An 18,291-nucleotide genomic window follows, 5' to 3' on the forward strand; every position below is an offset into this window, starting at 1 on the left:
TCCCTGCCTTGCGCTCCGCCATTCTAAGGTAGACTGGCTCTGGCCCTGGAGGCTCCATGCAGGAAGAGCCCCGAGGCAGGTGCATCGTGCCAAGGAGGACCCATCCGGCCCAGGATCCTGCGCCCAGAGTGGCACCCAGGCATCCCCAAGCAGGAGGAGAGCATCTTCCTCCCTGCCTTGCGCTCTGCCATTCTAAGGTAGACTGGCTTTGTCCATGGAGGCTCCATGCAGGAAGAGCCCCGAGGCAGGTGCATCGTGCCAAGGAGGACCCATCCGGCCCAGGATCCTGCGCCCACAGTGGCACCCAGGCGCCCCCAAGCAGGAGGAGAGCGCCCTGTGCCCGCTAAGGTAGACTGGCTCTGGCCCTGGAGGCTCCATGCAGGACTCCTCAGAAACCAGGAAGAGCCCCGAGGCAGGTGCTTCGTGCCAAGGAGGACCCATCCGGCCCAGGATCCTGCGCCCAGAGTGGCACCCAGGCATCCCCAAGCAGGAGGAGAGCATCTTCCTCCCTGCCTTGCGCTCTGCCATTCTAAGGTAGACTGGCTTTGTCCATGGAGGCTCCATGCAGGAAGAGCCCCGAGGCAGGTGCATCGTGCCAAGGAGGACCCATCCGGCCCAGGATCCTGCGCCCACAGTGGCACCCAGGCGCCCCCAAGCAGGAGGAGAGCGCCCTGTGCCCGCTAAGGTAGACTGGCTCTGGCCCTGGAGGCTCCATGCAGGACTCCTCAGAAACCAGGAAGAGCCCCGAGGCAGGTGCATCGTGCCAAGGAGGACCCATCCGGCCCAGGATCCTGCGCCCAGAGTGGCACCCAGGCATCCCCAAGCAGGAGGAGAGCATCTTCCTCCCTGCCTTGCGCTCTGCCATTCTAAGGTAGACTGGCTTTGTCCATGGAGGCTCCATGCAGGAAGAGCCCCGAGGCAGGTGCATCGTGCCAAGGAGGACCCATCCGGCCCAGGATCCTGCGCCCACAGTGGCACCCAGGCGCCCCCAAGCAGGAGGAGAGCGCCCTGTGCCTGCTAAGGTAGACTGGCTCTGGCCCTGGAGGCTCCATGCAGGAGGAGAGCGCCCTGTGCCCGCTAAGGTAGACTGGCTCTGGCCCTGGAGGCTCCATGCAGGACTCCTCAGAAACCAGGAAGAGCCCCGAGGCAGGTGCATCGTGCCAAGGAGGACCCATCCGGCCCAGGATCCTGCGCCCAGAGTGGCACCCAGGCATCCCCAAGCAGGAGGAGAGCATCTTCCTCCCTGCCTTGCGCTCTGCCATTCTAAGGTAGACTGGCTTTGTCCATGGAGGCTCCATGCAGGAAGAGCCCCGAGGCAGGTGCATCGTGCCAAGGAGGACCCATCCGGCCCAGGATCCTGCGCCCACAGTGGCACCCAGGCGCCCCCAAGCAGGAGGAGAGCGCCCTGTGCCCGCTAAGGTAGACTGGCTCTGGCCCTGGAGGCTCCATGCAGGACTCCTCAGAAACCAGGAAGAGCCCCGAGGCAGGTGCATCGTGCCAAGGAGGACCCATCCGGCCCAGGATCCTGCGCCCAGAGTGGCACCCAGGCATCCCCAAGCAGGAGGAGAGCATCTTCCTCCCTGCCTTGCGCTCCGCCATTCTAAGGTAGACTGGCTCTGGCCCTGGAGGCTCCATGCAGGAAGAGCCCCGAGGCAGGTGCATCGTGCCAAGGAGGACCCATCCGGCCCAGGATCCTGCGCCCACAGTGGCACCCAGGCGCCCCCAAGCAGGAGGAGAGCGCCCTGTGCCCGCTAAGGTAGACTGGCTCTGGCCCTGGAGGCTCCATGCAGGACTCCTCAGAAACCAGGAAGAGCCCCGAGGCAGGTGCATCGTGCCAAGGAGGACCCATCCGGCCCAGGATCCTGCGCCCAGAGTGGCACCCAGGCATCCCCAAGCAGGAGGAGAGCATCTTCCTCCCTGCCTTGCGCTCTGCCATTCTAAGGTAGACTGGCTTTGTCCATGGAGGCTCCATGCAGGAAGAGCCCCGAGGCAGGTGCATCGTGCCAAGGAGGACCCATCCGGCCCAGGATCCTGCGCCCACAGTGGCACCCAGGCGCCCCCAAGCAGGAGGAGAGCGCCCTGTGCCCGCTAAGGTAGACTGGCTCTGGCCCTGGAGGCTCCATGCAGGACTCCTCAGAAACCAGGAAGAGCCCCGAGGCAGGGGCATCGTGCCAAGGAGGACCCATCCGGCCCAGGATCCTGCGCCCAGAGTGGCACCCAGGCATCCCCAAGCAGGAGGAGAGCATCTTCCTCCCTGCCTTGCGCTCTGCCATTCTAAGGTAGACTGGCTCTGGCCCTGGAGGCTCCATGCAGGACTCCTCAGAAACCAGGAAGAGCCCTGAGGAAGGTGCCTTGTGCCAAGGAGGACCCATCCGGCCCAGGATCCTGCGCCCACAGTGGCACCCAGGAGGAGAGCGCCTTTTGCCCTCTCAGGTAGACTGGGTGTGTCCATGGAGGCTCCGTGCAAGAAGAGCCCTGGGGCAGGTGCATGGAGCCAAGGGGGACCCATCCGGCCCAGGATCCTGCCATAGCTGTCCAATTTCAGATTTGAAAATGAGGGATCAGCAGCCTCCCCTGTCCCGGGGACAGTCTATGGGAGATCTAACAATCTGGGATAGCAGTGGGAAATGGCGCTGGAATAAGGGAATTTCCCGCAAAAGGAAGGTCATGGGGCACAGGGGGTTCTGTGGTCTATAAGCCACTGAGACTTGGGCTGCCCAGCGGAAGGTCTGCGGTTCCAGTCCCCATGACTGAGCTCCCCTTCCTCTGTCCCAGCTCCTGCCAACCTAGCATTTCAAAAGCACACCAGCGCAAGGAGAGAAATAGGTACCACTGTGGTGTTTCCGTGCGCTCTGGCACTTCTCACGGTGTCCCGTTGCACCAGAAGCGGTTCAGTCCTGCTGCCCATATGACCCGGAAACCTGTCTGCGGACCAACATGGGCTCCCTCAGCCCAAAGCGAGATGAGCTCTGCGCCCCAGTCGCCTTTGACGGGACTTGACCGTCCAGCGGCCCTTCCTCACCCAACAGAGGAAGGGAAGGTCCACGTGTTGGACTGAGCAGGAAAAGGGGGGCTGCCTTGGCCTCCCCTTCCCCTTTAGAGCAAGCGCCTCTGGGGCGCAAGAGGGGGGTGCTGGGTCTGCTACTGCCGCTCTCGCTGCCCCCCTGCAACTTCAGCAGGAGCTGTTTATCCAGAGGGGGAAACAAGCCTGGGAGGAGACATTTTACTTCTTTGTTAAAGTTATATACCGCCCTATGCCTGCAGGCTTTCAGAGCAATTCACAAAATAAAACCAGAATATAAAACCACAGAATAATCAAAATAAAAACAACCACCACCTGATAAACCCTCCCCCCAAACACATTTTAAAAGGCCATAGGATGTCAATCAAATTAACCAAAGGCCTGGTTAAAAAGGAACATATTTGCCCAGTGCATAAAGGTGTGTAACAAAGGCGCTTGGGGGAACCTCCCTGGGGAGAGCATTCTTCACATGGGGAGCCACTGCAGAGAAGGCCCCGTTCCTGTGCTGCCACCCTCTGGGCCTCTCAAGGAGGAGGGACACGAAGAGGGGCCTCAGAAGATGATCTCAGGGTCCGGGTAGGTTCATAGGGAGAGAGGCGGTCCTTGAGGAATTGCGGTCCTGACCCATTTAAGGCTTAATAGGTCAAACCAGCACACTGAATGGGCACCCAGTGCAGTCGGACCAGGATTGGTGCAATATGTTCAAAACATCTTGCTCCGGTGAGCAACCTGGCCGCTGAATTCTGCACCAGCCGAAGTTTCCGAACCGTCTTCAGAGGCAGCCCTACGTAGAACGCATTGCAGTAATCCAACCTTGAGGTTGCCAGAGCACAGACAACAGTAGTTGGGTGATCCCTGTCCAGACTGGGGCGTCGTTGGGCCACCAGCCGAAGTTGATGGAAGGCACTCTGGGCCACGGAGGCCACCTGAGCCTGGAGCGACAGGAGAGGATCCAGGAGGACCCCAAGCTATGAAGCTGCTCCTTCAGAGGAAGGGTCACCCCATCAAGAGCAGGCCAGCTCCCTAGAATGGTATACTAAAAATGATGAAGTTAATTCTGTGATGGGCAAGAGACTTTGGTTATAATATACAATTTTTATCATGGGAAAAGTCATAGAAAGAGGATTTGAAGTTTACGGCTTGCTGTTCCGTTGAAAGAAAACTATATGAAAATGATGTACTGTTGGTACCTAACACTGAGTAAAATTGCACAAATGTATAGAACCAGCTCAAATTTGGGCTGGAAATGTAAAAGGAAAGAAGGTCCCTTTTATCATATGTGGTGGTCCTGTGGAGTGGTAAAAGTGTTCTGGGAAATGATATATACTGAATTAAAGCGTTTAAGAAAACTTTTGTCATCATCAACATCATCAATTTTAATTTGTATACCGACTTTCTATCTTACAATACTCAAGCTGGTTTACAAGCTGAAGAAACAGAAAATGTACATCTTCTAACAATCTAATGCAATACAAAACATAACTTTAAATTTGGCAGCCTACATCAAAATAGCAACATTCAACCATTAATTAGAATAGTATAACAAAATGATAACATATAAAAGCTAAACAGAAATCTACCTAACAGTTACAATAATATCTAAAGTATAATCAATAAAACAACGGCAAGCCACAGTAGACAAAACAATACAAAACACATTGAGAAGCAGAGGGTGGGCAAGGCAGGTGGAAGGAGGCCTTGCCTGGTGGAGTCTCTCCCCTCACCCTTTGTCAGAAAACCAGAGGCTTCTCTCTTATAATATCATATATGTGATGAATTCCCAAAGGAAATAAGGGACTGTTTGCGTACGGAATGACGGCAGCGGGAATGTTTTTGGCCCAGAGATGGAAAGAAGGTGAAGTACCGACTAAGGAAGAGCGGCAGACCAAACTGATGGAATGCGCAGAAATGGCAAGACTAAGGGGAAAGATCAGAAACCAGGAAGAACAAGTATTTTTAAAAGACTGGAATAATTTTACTGTACACTTGAAAGACCACTGTAGACAGTTAAAATCATGGGCAGGGATACAAGGACACTTGCAATGTGAACTGAACTTTGGTTACTATGGTTACATAAGAGATGGATAATGGTAAAAGATGCAGGAAAAAGGGAAAAGGTAACATCTTTGGAACTGGAACCCATGTGGGGGAAGGTCTGAAGGTGTGAAAGAACCTTGATATTTTGTATGTTTTGGAAAGGTTACAGTTACTGTGGATAACTTCATGTAAAACCAATTTAATTTTTTTTAAGAGCAGGCCATCTCCCAGCCATCTGGTCTAGGGCACCACCCACTAACTGTCTCAGTCTTATCTGGATTGAGTTTCAGTTTGACATTGAGTTTCAGACATCCACTCAGCCTTCCTCCCAGGGAAGGCAAAAAGAGCAGAGACTGCTATAGACTACTAAAAATGCTGAAAAAAGGAGGCACACATTCCATGCTGGATGCCATCAGACGGTTGACTCATGTTCAGCTTGTGGTCCACTAAGACCATTAGACCTCTACAATTCTATGATTCTATGGGAAACACCATGCTTGTCAGCAGCACATGTGAAAAGGATCTAAGGGTCTTAGGACACCAAAAGCTTAGCATGAGTCAACAAGGTGAGTCAGTAGCAAAATAAGCTAATGATGTTTTAGGCTATATCAACAGACGTCTAATATCCAGGTCATGGAAAGTAATACTAGGTTCCTTTCTGCCTTGGTCAGACCACACCTGGAGTCCTGTGCTCAATTCTGGATGTCACAATCAAAGGAGGATATTGAGAAGTTGGAATCTGTGCAGAGAAGGGTGACCAATATAATCAAGCATTTGGAAACCAAGCCTTTTAAGGAACGATAGAAGGAGCTGGGTAGGCTTAACCTGCCAAAGAGGAGATTGAGAGGAGATAGGAGACCCATCTTCAAATACCATGATTCTCCTTGCTGTGAGTTCCTTGATGGTAAGTGAGACTTTTCTTCCATTTGAAGCTCTTTCCACATTCCAAGCACTGATATGGTCTCTCCTCATGGTGATTTGTTTGATGGGAAGTAAGTTGTCCCTTCTTCCTGAAGCTCTTCCCACATTTCAAGCACTGATATGGTTTCTCCCCTGTATGAATTCTTTGATGGGAAGTGAGACTATGCTTTTGACTGAAGCTCTTCCCACATTCTAAGCACTGATATGGTTTCTCCCCTGTATGAATTCTTTGATGGGAAGTGAGACTATGCTTTTGACTGAAGCTCTTCCCACATTCTAAGCACTGATATGGTTTCTCCCCTGTATGAATTCTTTGATGAGCTGTGAGATTAGCTTTCTGGCTTAAGCTCTTTCCACATTCCAAGCACTGATATGGTTTCTCCCCTGTATGAATTATTTGATGATCTGTGAGGTTAGCTTTCTGCCTGAAGCTCTTTGCACATTCCAAGCACTGATATGGTTTCTCCCCTGTATGAATTCTTTGATGATCTGTGAGCTTAGCTTTCTGCCTGAAGCTCTTTGCACATTCCAAGCACTGATATAGTTCCTCCCCTGTATGAATTCTTTGATGGGCCTTGAGCGTAGCCCTGTAACTGAAGCTCTTTCCACATTCCAAGCACTTATGTGGTTTCTCCCCTGTATGAATTCTTTGATGGGAAGTGAGACTATTCTTGCTCGTGAAGCTCTTCCCACATTCTAAGCACTGATGGGGTTTCTCCCCAGTGTGAATTCTTTGATGGGAAGTGAGATGGTAGCCCCTAACGAAGCTCCGTCCACATTCAAAGCATTTATATGGTTTCTCTCTGTGAATTCTTTCATGTGAAGTAAGGGTATACTTCTGACTAAAATTCTTTCCACATTCCAAGCATTGATATGATTTCTCCCCTCTATGAATGCTTTGATGAGCTGTGAGCTTAGCTTTCTCCCTGAAGCTCTTCCCACACTCCAAGCACTGATATGGTTTCTCCCCTGTATGAATGCTTTGATGAGCTGTGAGCTTAGCTTTCTCCCTGAAGCTCTTCCCACACTCCAAGCACTGATATGGTTTCTCCCCTGTATGAATGCTTTGATGAGCTATGAGATTAGCTTTCTGCCTGAAGCTCTTTCCACACTCCAAACACTGATATGGTTTCTCCCCTGTATGAATTCTTTGATGATCTGTGAGCTTAGCTTTCCGCCTGAAGCTCTTCCCACATTCCAAGCACTGATATGGTTTCTCTCCTGTGTGAATTCTTTGATGGGCCTTGAGCACAGCCCTGTGACTGAAGCTCTTCCCACATTCCAAACACTGATGGGGTTTCTCCCTGCTGTGACTTCTTTTAGGGAAAGTGAGAAATGTCTTCTGACGAAATGTCTTACTATCTTCCAAGTTCCGATGATTTTTCCCAACAGGATATATTTTATGGGAAGTAGAATGGGAGCTCAGACTATAACTCTCTCCACACTCCAAATATTTATACAACTTCCCCACTGTGTGAATGTTGTCACGGTTCCCCTTGTTCATAATTTCCAATCCATCACCACCTGCATCAAAGAGAGAAACACATTAGAGCCTTAGGAAGAAATAGAGCCCCAAATTATGGAAGACTGCTAATGAATGTTTGTGATAGATGAAGAACGGAAGGGAGTTAGATCCGAGGTCTTACTACAGGGTTCACTGCCTTTGTTGACTCTCCTTGACACACAGATTGATGGGAACCTGAGATTCAAACAGACTGGCATCTTCCGGGAAGGATCTTGTTTGGCCTAATCATGGAATCTCCTCCATCTGCAAGGCCAGTTGTCTCTTTGGTCAACCAGAAAGTGACCGGAGCAGAAACAGAAAACCTCTCAAAAGCTGCTACTTCTTCTGCCACCACACAGAAAGTTACATTCAAGAAGGTCTGGGCAGCTCAGAGCAGCCTGGTCATGGTTTATAAAAAGGCATCTGTGGGGCAAGAATATTCGCAGACAGAACAGTAGATTCAAGGTGAGCTGCGGGGAAGGAGAATCCCAGATGCTGTCAAGCGCCCTCAAAATATTTCAGGATCCTCACAGGTGGAGGTAGGGGTGGGTGGGTATGGGTGGGTGGGTGTATTTCAAAATATATATTATGGTCCAGCAGGAATCCTTACTGAGAGAGTCCACAATCCTACGATTCTCCTCCATGACGTCCTTATGCAGAGCTCTCTGGTCAGGATCCAGCAACGCCCACTCCTCCTCTGTGAAATACACAGCGACATCTTCAAAGCACAGAGGACCCTGAAGGAAAAGGAAAAAGGTCCTCTTCTGAGACAGCATAAAGATTATCCACTATACATTGCTCAGTTGTTTTTTGCCCATTCCTTGTTGTGTTCTTTTCATGGGTTTATTTTGCTGCACGTTTTAGGTCTGGATGCCTATTTTAGCATTTCAACTGATTTTTTTTACTGTGCATTCTAATGATGGGTATTAATCTTTGTCTGCATGGGTGGAACTCCGCATGGTGTTCTTCAAATCATTCTGTCTGTGGAAGTATTCCCTGTCTGCCAGACAGAACGATCCCTTCTCTACTCCCGCTGTGCGATGCTTGGGGGGGCGATGGGACCCTCCCTCTGCCCTACGGCCAACTTCAAGGGGCTCATGGGGGCACAGAGAGGGGGAGGAAGGGGGATTCCCCTTGTACAGCTGATGGGGCTGCTGAGGTGAATCCCGGCCACTGTTTGCTATGGCTTCTCAACTGCTTAAAAGCCTGGAAAAACTTCCGGGGGGTGCCTCTGGATAATGGCTGAATTCCTCTGATCGGGAGGAATTTGCCCCGTGGGAATTGGGTCTGGCCGCCACGGCAAAGGCGGAGACCCGCAAAAAATTACAGGCGGGAGAAGCCTGTGAGCGTGGGATTCGGCGGGCACCTTTTGTGCCTCCCCTACTAGCGGGGAAACCCGGTTTCGGGGATCCGGAGCGAAGTGGGGTGAGCGGCGCGGTGCTTTGAATCGTCTGCTTCTTCCATGGAGCGAAGCCGCACAGCTGTTGCCGGAGAGCACTGACCTTTTCCTGTGGTCAATTTGACTTTAAAGAACTACCCGTGAGTAGAGCGGAAGAGGGAGAATTGGATTTTAAAAGTTTAATTTGGCATCGAAAACGGGGGCGGTCCAACACAGGAAGTCCGCCTTCCCTATTTGTAAATAGATGGAAAGCAATAAGGCTGCAAGTTAAAGTCTTGGAAAGCCTTCCGCAAAAGACTGAATTTCCATCGGAAATGAGTATAAGCCCCCCCCCTTGGTAGCAGGAGAAGGGGGGGGAGTTGAGGACAGAGTATACCTGCAAGAGAGAGTGAGGAAAGTAAAAATACAGCCGCTCTGACCCCGGAAACGGGCTGCTAGCAGGACTGACGCTTTGGAATGTTCATTGACAGCACTTAGAATGTTCTTTGACAGCTAGCAAAATAAGAGATATACATTGTTTCTACTGTCTCCGGCTGTTACTAAAAAGGGGTAAAAGTAATTGAAAAATTGAAACTAACTTCGGATTTGTGTTTGAAAGAGGATACTAATTGACTATTACAAATAGAAACTGTTTCCCCCTAGTGGAAGTCTCTAAAACTGGTTACTTTAAAAGAGCTGGGCTAGGGGAATTTCCAGTCATAAGATAAGAAATCGTGAGTGTCATGGGCTCAGGGACTGAGCCACAGGGGAAGGAGGAGATGGAGAGCGAAGGGGAACAATCTGAGGGGAGTTCAGGAGGGTATGCCAGTGATCAGAGAGATTCCATGAGTCTCTCCAGCGAATCAGAGGATTCCCAGAAAGGGGCCCCCAAAGGCAGGGCAAGGGGGGCCAGTGGGGAGTCTCCAAGCGGCAGCTGGAAATCAGGGGTAGCTTCCCCACCAGAGTGTAGCGGGGGGGGGGAAGAATCCCAAGGGTTAAAACAAGAGCCTCCGGCAGAAGGAGAGAGTGAGGCTGGACTGACCACGCCTCCATCAGAGAGTGGAGGGGCGGAGGGAAGAGCAGGTCTGGCCAGCCTTCCTGAAGGAGAAAGCAGTGGGGGGAGCAGTGTAGCCGTTAGGAGGAAAGTAGGCGGCTGGGCGCGCGCGCCAAGTTCAAATGTGGAGGCGCGCGGGCCAGCAGAAAACCCGGATTGGGAGCCAGGTCCTAAAGCCCGCCGGAAGGGTGGAGAGGAGTCAGAAGAATCCGCCTCCGAAGAAAGTAGGAAGGAGGTAACCCCAGAGGGCAGGAGGACCCGGAGGAGAAAGGAGCAAAAGGAGGAGAGGGAAAGGTGGAGCAAAGCTCGGCTCTTGAACTGGTGTATGAGCGGGGAGGAGTCAGACAGAGCATCGCCGGTCTAAGGACTCAGACGTAGCACTGCACGCCATGGATGTCAAACCAACAATGAACCACAATAAAGACTTTTGTTTATAAAGAGCAACTGGCGTTGGTCCTCTGTGAGCTAGGACCTGAGGCAGCGCTGACAGTGAGACTTTGGGACTGACCTTGAAGTCATTAAGTGTTATGGCAAATGAAAAAGGAAAAATAGAACAGCCAGCAGCTGGGGGGACATTGAGATCCGGCAAGACTTGGCAGCAACACAGGAGATCTTCAACATCAGGCCCCTCAACCACTTCTGCGGCTGTTGTTTCTGCATCAGCACATTCAAAATCAAAAGGAATGTCGACAGAAGAGGCTCTTGCAGTTGCATTAAGTAAGATAAATGCTTCACTGGAACAACTTAACAAGAAAGTGGACACTGCAACTGAAAGTATAAATAACTTGGGACAAAAGGTGAACACTAATACAGAATCCATTCAGAAATTGATACAGGAATCCACTTTGACACAGCAGACGGCGGAGGAAGCTAGGGAGAAGGCAGCAGCAGCTGACTGTAAAATAACTCAATTGGAGAAAGAGGTAGTGCCAATCCTACAGAGACAACTTGATGAGCACAAGGTGACCCTTGCTATGATTGAACTGAAAGAAAAACAGACAAATTTGAGGATCAGAGGTATGCCGGAATTGGAAAAGGAAAGCTTGATAGATTTTTTTACACAGGAATTTGCTGATTTTTGGGAATTGGATTTGGGTAAAGAAGAGTTTAGAATTGTGAAGGCATTTAGACTTGGAAGAGGAGGGAAGAAAGAGAAAAATAGAATAAGAGACTGTTTGATTTCCCTCCGGACCAAAGAAGAGAGAGACAAAATTTTGGGTTGGCACTACCAGAAGACTCTAGAAATATTTCAGTGAAGAGTGGAAATCTTTAAAGACGTCCCAAAATACCTTTTGGACCTGAGATCCAACTACTGAGACATTGTTGCTTTGCTGAGAAGGAATAAAATTATTTTTAGGTGGGAGTTCCCCCAAGGCCTATCCTTCAGCTTCAAAGGAAGGAAAATAAAAATAAGATCAGTAGAAGATAAAGTTTCTGACCAAATACAGAGAAGATCTGCAGAAGGGAATTGGAAAAGAGCTAACAGCATTGGATAGAAGATCACCAGATAGAGGACCAGAGCAAAGAGCATTGGACAGAAGATCACCAAACAGGGGAACATTGGATATATCGACATTATCCTTTGGATTGGACCTCCCAGTGAACGTGCCATCATCACTACCAACAGAAGAGGAACAAGCATTGGGAGCAGTTGGGGGGGGGGTACCAAAGTAACCACATGATGGCGCTGCAGGTCTTGAGCTGGAATGTAAATGGACTGAACTCCCCCGAAAAAAGGCAGAGAGTATTTCATTTCTTGAAAAAAGAGCATTTGGACTTGATTTGTTTACAAGAAACACACGTGAGAAGGCTACATAGGAAGATATTGAGCAATAAAAGATTAGGCCAAGAATTTATTTCATCAGACAAAGTAAAAAAGAGAGGAGTGGTCCTCTATGCAAAGGAGAGCCTATCACCAAAATTTATATTTAAAGATGATCAAGGAAGATTTGTTGCAATTGAAATTCAATTACAAGGAGAGAAATTTTTGATTGTACGTATTTATGCACCAAATGAAGGAAAATCGGAGTTATTTAAGAAGTTACATGAGACTTTGATGGACTATATGGACTGCAATATGATCTTGATGGGAGACATGAATGGAGTGGTGTCTACAAATATGGACAAAGCACAGAGACAGGTAGTCACCAAAGATGGTAGACTACCAAAAACCTTCTTTGACATGACTAAAAATATGGACTTGGTTGAGATTTGGAGAACGAAGAACCCTCTGGGAAGAGAGGGAACTTTCTTCTCTGAGGCTAAAATGACTTGGGCAAGAATTGACCAAATTTGGGTAACCAGGGGCCTGGTCCCGAAGATCTGTAAAACGGAGATTTGCCCTAGAACTTGCTCTGACCATAATGCTGTGAAGATGGAAATGAAATTGATGTCAATTGGTTCCTTTAGATGGAGGATGAATGATACTTTGTTTAGGAATGAAGAGGTGACCAAGAAGGCCCAAAAAACTCTAAGAGATTATTTTGAGATAAATATGAATACTACAGTGGGAAAAAAGAGTAATTTGGGATGCAAGCAAGGCAGTTATGAGAGGATTCCTAATACAGCAGAATGTAATTAAGAAGAAATTTCAGAATGAAAAAAAGGATAAAATCCTGGGGAAAATAAAGGAAGGAGAGAAAAAACTGAGAGCAAAACCAAAGTCACAGGAGATCCTGAAAGAAATAAAGCTATACCAAACACAATATATGAAGCTGATGAATCAGGAAATAGAATGGAAGATCAAACAGATGAGGCAAAAGACATTTGAATCGACAAATAAGTGTGGAAAACTGTTGGCTTGGCAGATGAAAAAAAGACAAAAACTCAATACTATTACGAACTTGGAAGTGGAAGGAAAGAATATACAGAACCCAGTGGAGATCAGGAAGTGTTTTCAGAGATATTTTAAACAACTTTACACACAGGAGAAGCAAAAAAAAATGGATATTGATTGATTTTTAAAAATGAATGGACTACGTAAAGTCTCTCAGGAAAAACAGTTAATGTTGAACTATAAGATATCGGATCAGGAGGTGGAGGAGGCCATCCAAAACATGCAATTAGGCAAATCTCCAGGACCAGATAATTTGACTTCAAGATATTACAGATCTTTGAAAGAATGGGTAATACAACCATTGAAGGAAGTCTGTAATGAAATATTGGAAGGAAGACAGGCACCAGAGTCATGGAAGGATGCCTACATTACACTTATACCGAAAACAGAGACTGAAAAGACACAGCTCAAGAACTACCGCCCTATATCGCTGCTTAATGTGGATTACAAAATTTTCAGATATTTTGGCTAAAAGATTAAAAAAGGTGTTAGCAGAAGAAATTCATAAAGATCAAGCGGGCTTTCTCCCGGGCAGACATCTGTCTGACAATACGAGGAATATAATTAATATTCTAGAAAAACTACAAGTGAATATCAATACTAAAGCAGTATTTATATTTGTGGATGCAGAGAAAGCCTTTGACAATATTTCTTGGAGTTTTATGAAGAAGAATTTACAGGGGATGGGGGTAGGACAAGGGTTTGAAAATGGTATAGGTGCAATTTATTCAGAACAAAAGGCAAAACTAATTGTGAATAATGTGATGACAGAAGAGTTTAAGATTGAAAAAGGGACACGACAAGGTTGCCCAATTTCTCCATTGCTTTTTATATCAGTCCTAGAGATTTTGCTAAATATGATTAGAAAGGACCAAGAGGTTAAAGGTATTCAGGTGGGAGCTACATAATATAAATTGAAAGCATTTGCTGATGATTTAGTATTGACATTACAGGAGCCAGAACCTAGTACCAAAAGGGTATTGGAACTGATTCAAGAATTTGGACAGGTTGCAGGCTTAAAGTTGAATAAGATGAAAACCAAGGTTTTAGAGAAAAATTTAACTATGAATGAGAGAGGGAGGTTTCAGGAGGAGACAGGACTAACATTTGTTAAAAAAGTGAAATACTTAGGGGTTAACATGACTGCTAAAAATGTGAACTTATTCAAGGATAAGTATGAAAAATGTTGGACTGAAGTGAAAAAGGATTTAGAAGTATGGACAAATTTGAAGTTATCATTGTTAGGCCGAATTGCTGTGATAAAAATGAATGTGCTGCCAAGGTTGTTATTTTTGTTCCAAACATGGCAAAATTTGGATAAGATGGATTGTTTCAAGAAGTGGCAGAAGGATATTTCTAGATTTGTTTGGCAGGGCAAGAAGCCTCAAATAAAATTTAAGATACTAACGGATGCTAAAGAAAGAGGTGGATTTGCCCTGCCAGACCTTAAACTTTATTATGAATCAGCTGCCTTTTGTTGGCTGAGAGAATGGCTGCTTCTTGAAAATACTGAAGTGTTGGATTTAGAAGGTTTTAACAATGTATTCGGATGGCATGCATATTTGTGGTACGATAGGTAAAAGCACATAAAGCATTTAAAAATCATATTGTTAGAAAAGCATTTTTTAATGTTTGGATAAGATATAAGGATTTGTTAGGGAAAAAAACCCCAAGATGGTTGTCACCAATGGAAGCGAAGGCACAGAAAAAACTCAATATGGAGGCCAAATGGCCGAAATATTGGGAAATTCTGGAACAAGATGGAGAGAGAACAAAATTGCAGAGCTTTGAAAAATTGAAAAATAAAGTGTGAGATTGGCTCCATTACTATCAAATAATGGAGGCATACAAATTGGACAAAAAAGTTGGGTTCCAGGTGGAAAAATCAAAATTGGAAACAGAATTGTTATATCCAAAAACTAAGAATTTGTCAAGAATGTATAACTTGCTGTTGAAATGGAATACTCAGGATGAAACGGTGAAATCAGCTATGATTAAATGGGCACAAGATGTTGGACATAACATTATGATGGCTGACTGGGAACGGTTATGGACCACAGGTATGAAATTTACGGCATGTAATGCCTTGAGAGAATATAATGAAAATGATTTATAGGTGGTACATGACACCAGTCAAGCTTGCAAAAATTTACCATAAATGTTGGAATTGTAATGAGACTGAAGGTACATTCTTTCACCTTTGGTGGACGTGCCCAAGGATTAAGGCATTCTGGGAGATGATTTATAATGAAATGAAAAAGGTATTTAAATATACCTTCCTGAAGAAACCAGAGGCCTTTCTCCTGGGCATTGTCGGCCAATTGGTGCTAAAGAAGGATAGAACTTTTTTTATGTATGCAACAATAGCAGAAAGAATACTCATCGCGAAATATTGGAAGACACAAGATTTACCCACCCGGGAAGAATGGCAGATGAAGTTGATGGACTACATGGAATTGGCGGAAATGACTGGCAGAATCCGAGACCAGGGAGAAGAGTCGGTGGAAGAAGACTGGAAAAAGTTTAAAAATTATTTACAGAAATACTGTAAAATTAATGAATGTTAGAAAGATGTTGGAATGAAGTTATATGGCTTTAGCAGAAATGTTATAAGGAATTAAGTATAAATAGATTAATAGAATATTAAAGGAAAAATAAGGTTAGAATGTGTTAAGACAATTATAGGATAGAAAACAGAGGAAGATGGAAAGGAATTGCTGAAACAATTAATAGAAGTGGAATACAAAAAGGGAGGTGTGAGGAGGTTGTGGAAATTAGTGAAAGAAAGATAAGATATTGAAATTGGACTGTGTTTTAAATGGTTTTTGTTTTGTTTTGTTAGTTGTATGTTAGTGTTTTGCAGGGTTTTTTTTTCTTATTTTGTATTGTATTGTATTATTGTATGTTTTTTCTTTGTTTTTTTGTAGTGTTGTGTTCAATTTGTTGGAAAACTAATAAATATTATTATAAAAAAAAAATCAACTGCTTAAAAGCCTGGTTAGATTTTGGCATCTAACGATCAATATAGAAATATAACTGCACTACTGATAAATCATAATAATAAAAGTGACATTCCGAAGCCCAGTTAAGGAGAGATGGCTGTTCATTCCTGTCAGCACATAAACCTTCCTGAATGGCATTGTCCATCTTTGTTCAGGGCAGAGGCTTTGACGGAAGCCAAGAGGAGGAGAAATTCTTTCCGGCCCAGAGGCTCCCTGGCTGCCCCACTCCTCTGACTCTTTCCCCACAAAGCTCTTTCCCCATACCAGATCTGTTTCCACAGCTGCTGCTTCTCCTCCGTTCTCATGAAAAGATGGATGAGGAGGTCTGGGGGGCATCCTTCGGTCACCTGCGAGAGACAAAAGTCAAAGGGAAGCCATCAGCTCCTGCGTCTCTGAGCTTCAGCAGCGGATTTCTTTTTTCTTTTTTAATGATATTCTCCATAGACAGCTTTAAAATCCAAACGATATTTCAAGGCATGTTTCAAAGTCCCTCCATGGTTGAAGGCCCCCACAGCTCCAGACTCCCCCTGGCACAAAACCAAATCCCAGAAGCCAGAACAGCCCTGCATAGGAGGATCTATCCAATTTCCCGTCTCCAATCCAAACGAGGCTCCATCTCTCCAAATCTGACTTTCTCCAGGTTCAGTCATCAAAAACAGCAGCTTACGTTCCTGCAAAGCCTCGGCTCTCTCCACTTGTATTACTTGAGGTTCAACAGCAACCTCCTCCTTTGTCTTCTGCACAACTTGGCCTGTCAAAGCGGATTCCTGGGTCGGTTCCTGAGTGGTTTCTATATAGGTATTCACTGTTTGTCCAAAATTATTAACTGCAACAGTCATCAAATCCATCTTCTCATGTAGCTGTTCCAGTAAAGCGCTTGTCTTGCAAAAAGCAATCACTAAGGCTTCTTCTGGGCACATTCTTGTTCAAGGTCAATGTCTGTTTCTCACGCTCTTTAATCTCTACAGCTGGAGAGTTCCCCCAGATCGACTCCAACAACAGTTTTCAAAACTCCCTCTAGGGGAAACAATTTCTGTTTGTATCCATCCTTTTAAGAGCAGATCCAGCAACAGAATTACTATCGTTTTTCAAATATTTTGTTCCTTTTAAATGCAAAAGGAAACATTGGAATCAATATGTTTCTCTTTTTTAACTATCTTTCAACAAATATTTTATTCACAGTCAATGGGCTTTCTCAAAACGTCTGTCTTCCTAACAACCCATTCCCAGGTTCAAGGCAGTGGAAATTTATCTTTCTTTACTCTCTCTCCTGCAGGTTTGAACAGTTTAAAATTTCCTCCCCTTCTCCTGCTTCCAAGGGGGGTTTAGTAGTTTCAGCCGATGGAGATTTAGTTCTTTACAAAAGTCTTTCCAGACTTTAGCTTGTAATGTCTTTGCTTCAATCTATCTACAAAAGCGGAAGGCAGACTTCCTGTTTGGAACCTTCCCGCTTCGGTGCCAAATTAAAGATATTTCAAAGTCCAATTTTCCGTTCTACTCACGGGTAGTTGTTTAAAGTCCAATTGTCCACAGGAAAAAAGTCAGCGCTCTCCGGCAACAGCAATGTGGCTTCACTCCGTGAAAAGAGCAGTCGATTCGAAGCACCGCACCACTCACCCCACATCGCTCCGGATCCCCGAAACCGGGTTTCCCCGCGAGTAGGGGAGGCGCGAAAGCTGCCTGCCGAATCCCACGTCCACAGGCTTCTCTCGCCTGTGGTTTTTGATGGGTCTCCGCCTCGCCGTGGCGGTCCAGACCCTGATTTTCACGGAGCGGATTCCTCCCGGTCAGAGGAAATCCACCATTGCCAGTGGCGCTAATCCGGAAGTCCCCAGCCGCGCATTTCAGGCTACAGATGGACCTTAGAAAAAGTCTTTCTTGCAAAGTGCATTTAGACATTTGTACTCATTTCAAACTTACTTTGGGTCAAAATACATTTCCCCTCCTTGGCGCTCTCGGCCCCAAGTGCTTCCCCCCCCCTAAAGATGAACAGAACCCACAGATAGTTTCAAGATCCACAGAATGAGAAGAAAAACTCCTTCCTCTTTACCTAGTGGTCTCCCTCTGGTGTCCAACGGAGACCTCTGTGCCTCAGAGGACTCTGGGTCCATTTCTGCAAACAGATCCTTTCCCTGAAAGAGCAACAAGGATCAAAACAGAGAATAGGGAGGAGGATTAGAACAGGAATGACCGAAGAAAGCACTGTAGGGGAGCAGATCTCATCCCTTGCTTCCCAAAAGGCGGTGAGCCATTAGAAGAGCAGTTTGGGAGATTATCTCTCACATTCTGAGCCCCTTGGGAGTTTCCAGGGGAAAGTCTCTCTCACCTGCTGCTCTGCTTGCCTTCTCTCCTCCGCCTGACTCACGAGGAAACCTTCAGCCAGGGCCAGGGCCTGGGAAGTGGTCACTGGCCCACAGTTGGGGTCTTAAGCTGGGGACCCTCTTCCTCTCCCACCCCCACTTCAGGGCCCATTTCCTTCCTGCTTCTCTCTTATTTTCCAGCACCTGGAATCCCCAACGTCCTCAAGGGGTCCTTTC

At 46.7% G+C, this 18,291-nt stretch overlaps 2 protein-coding genes across 2 annotated transcripts in view; both read right to left on the reverse strand.

Moving 5' to 3' along the window:
• LOC309529507 (uncharacterized protein) overlaps positions 1-18,291 on the reverse strand; it is a 76,559-nt gene that overhangs the window by 56,664 nt on the left and 1,604 nt on the right. The window lies entirely within an intron of this gene.
• Positions 4,974-18,164, reverse strand: LOC309529497 (uncharacterized protein). Its single transcript, XM_082217774.1, has 5 exons — positions 18,081-18,164; positions 17,805-17,886; positions 16,019-16,101; positions 8,095-8,221; positions 4,974-7,504 (listed from the first exon to the last, which is right to left on the reverse strand). Exons 2-5 carry the CDS (start codon positions 17,863-17,865, stop codon positions 5,925-5,927), a joined length of 1,851 nt encoding a protein of 616 aa, XP_082073900.1. The 5' UTR covers positions 17,866-17,886; positions 18,081-18,164; the 3' UTR covers positions 4,974-5,924.

The sequence above is a fragment of the Podarcis vaucheri genome (genome assembly GCF_965113315.1).
Source record: "Podarcis vaucheri genome assembly, chromosome: 3".
In the NCBI taxonomy this organism is placed as follows: Eukaryota; Metazoa; Chordata; class Lepidosauria; order Squamata; family Lacertidae; genus Podarcis; species Podarcis vaucheri.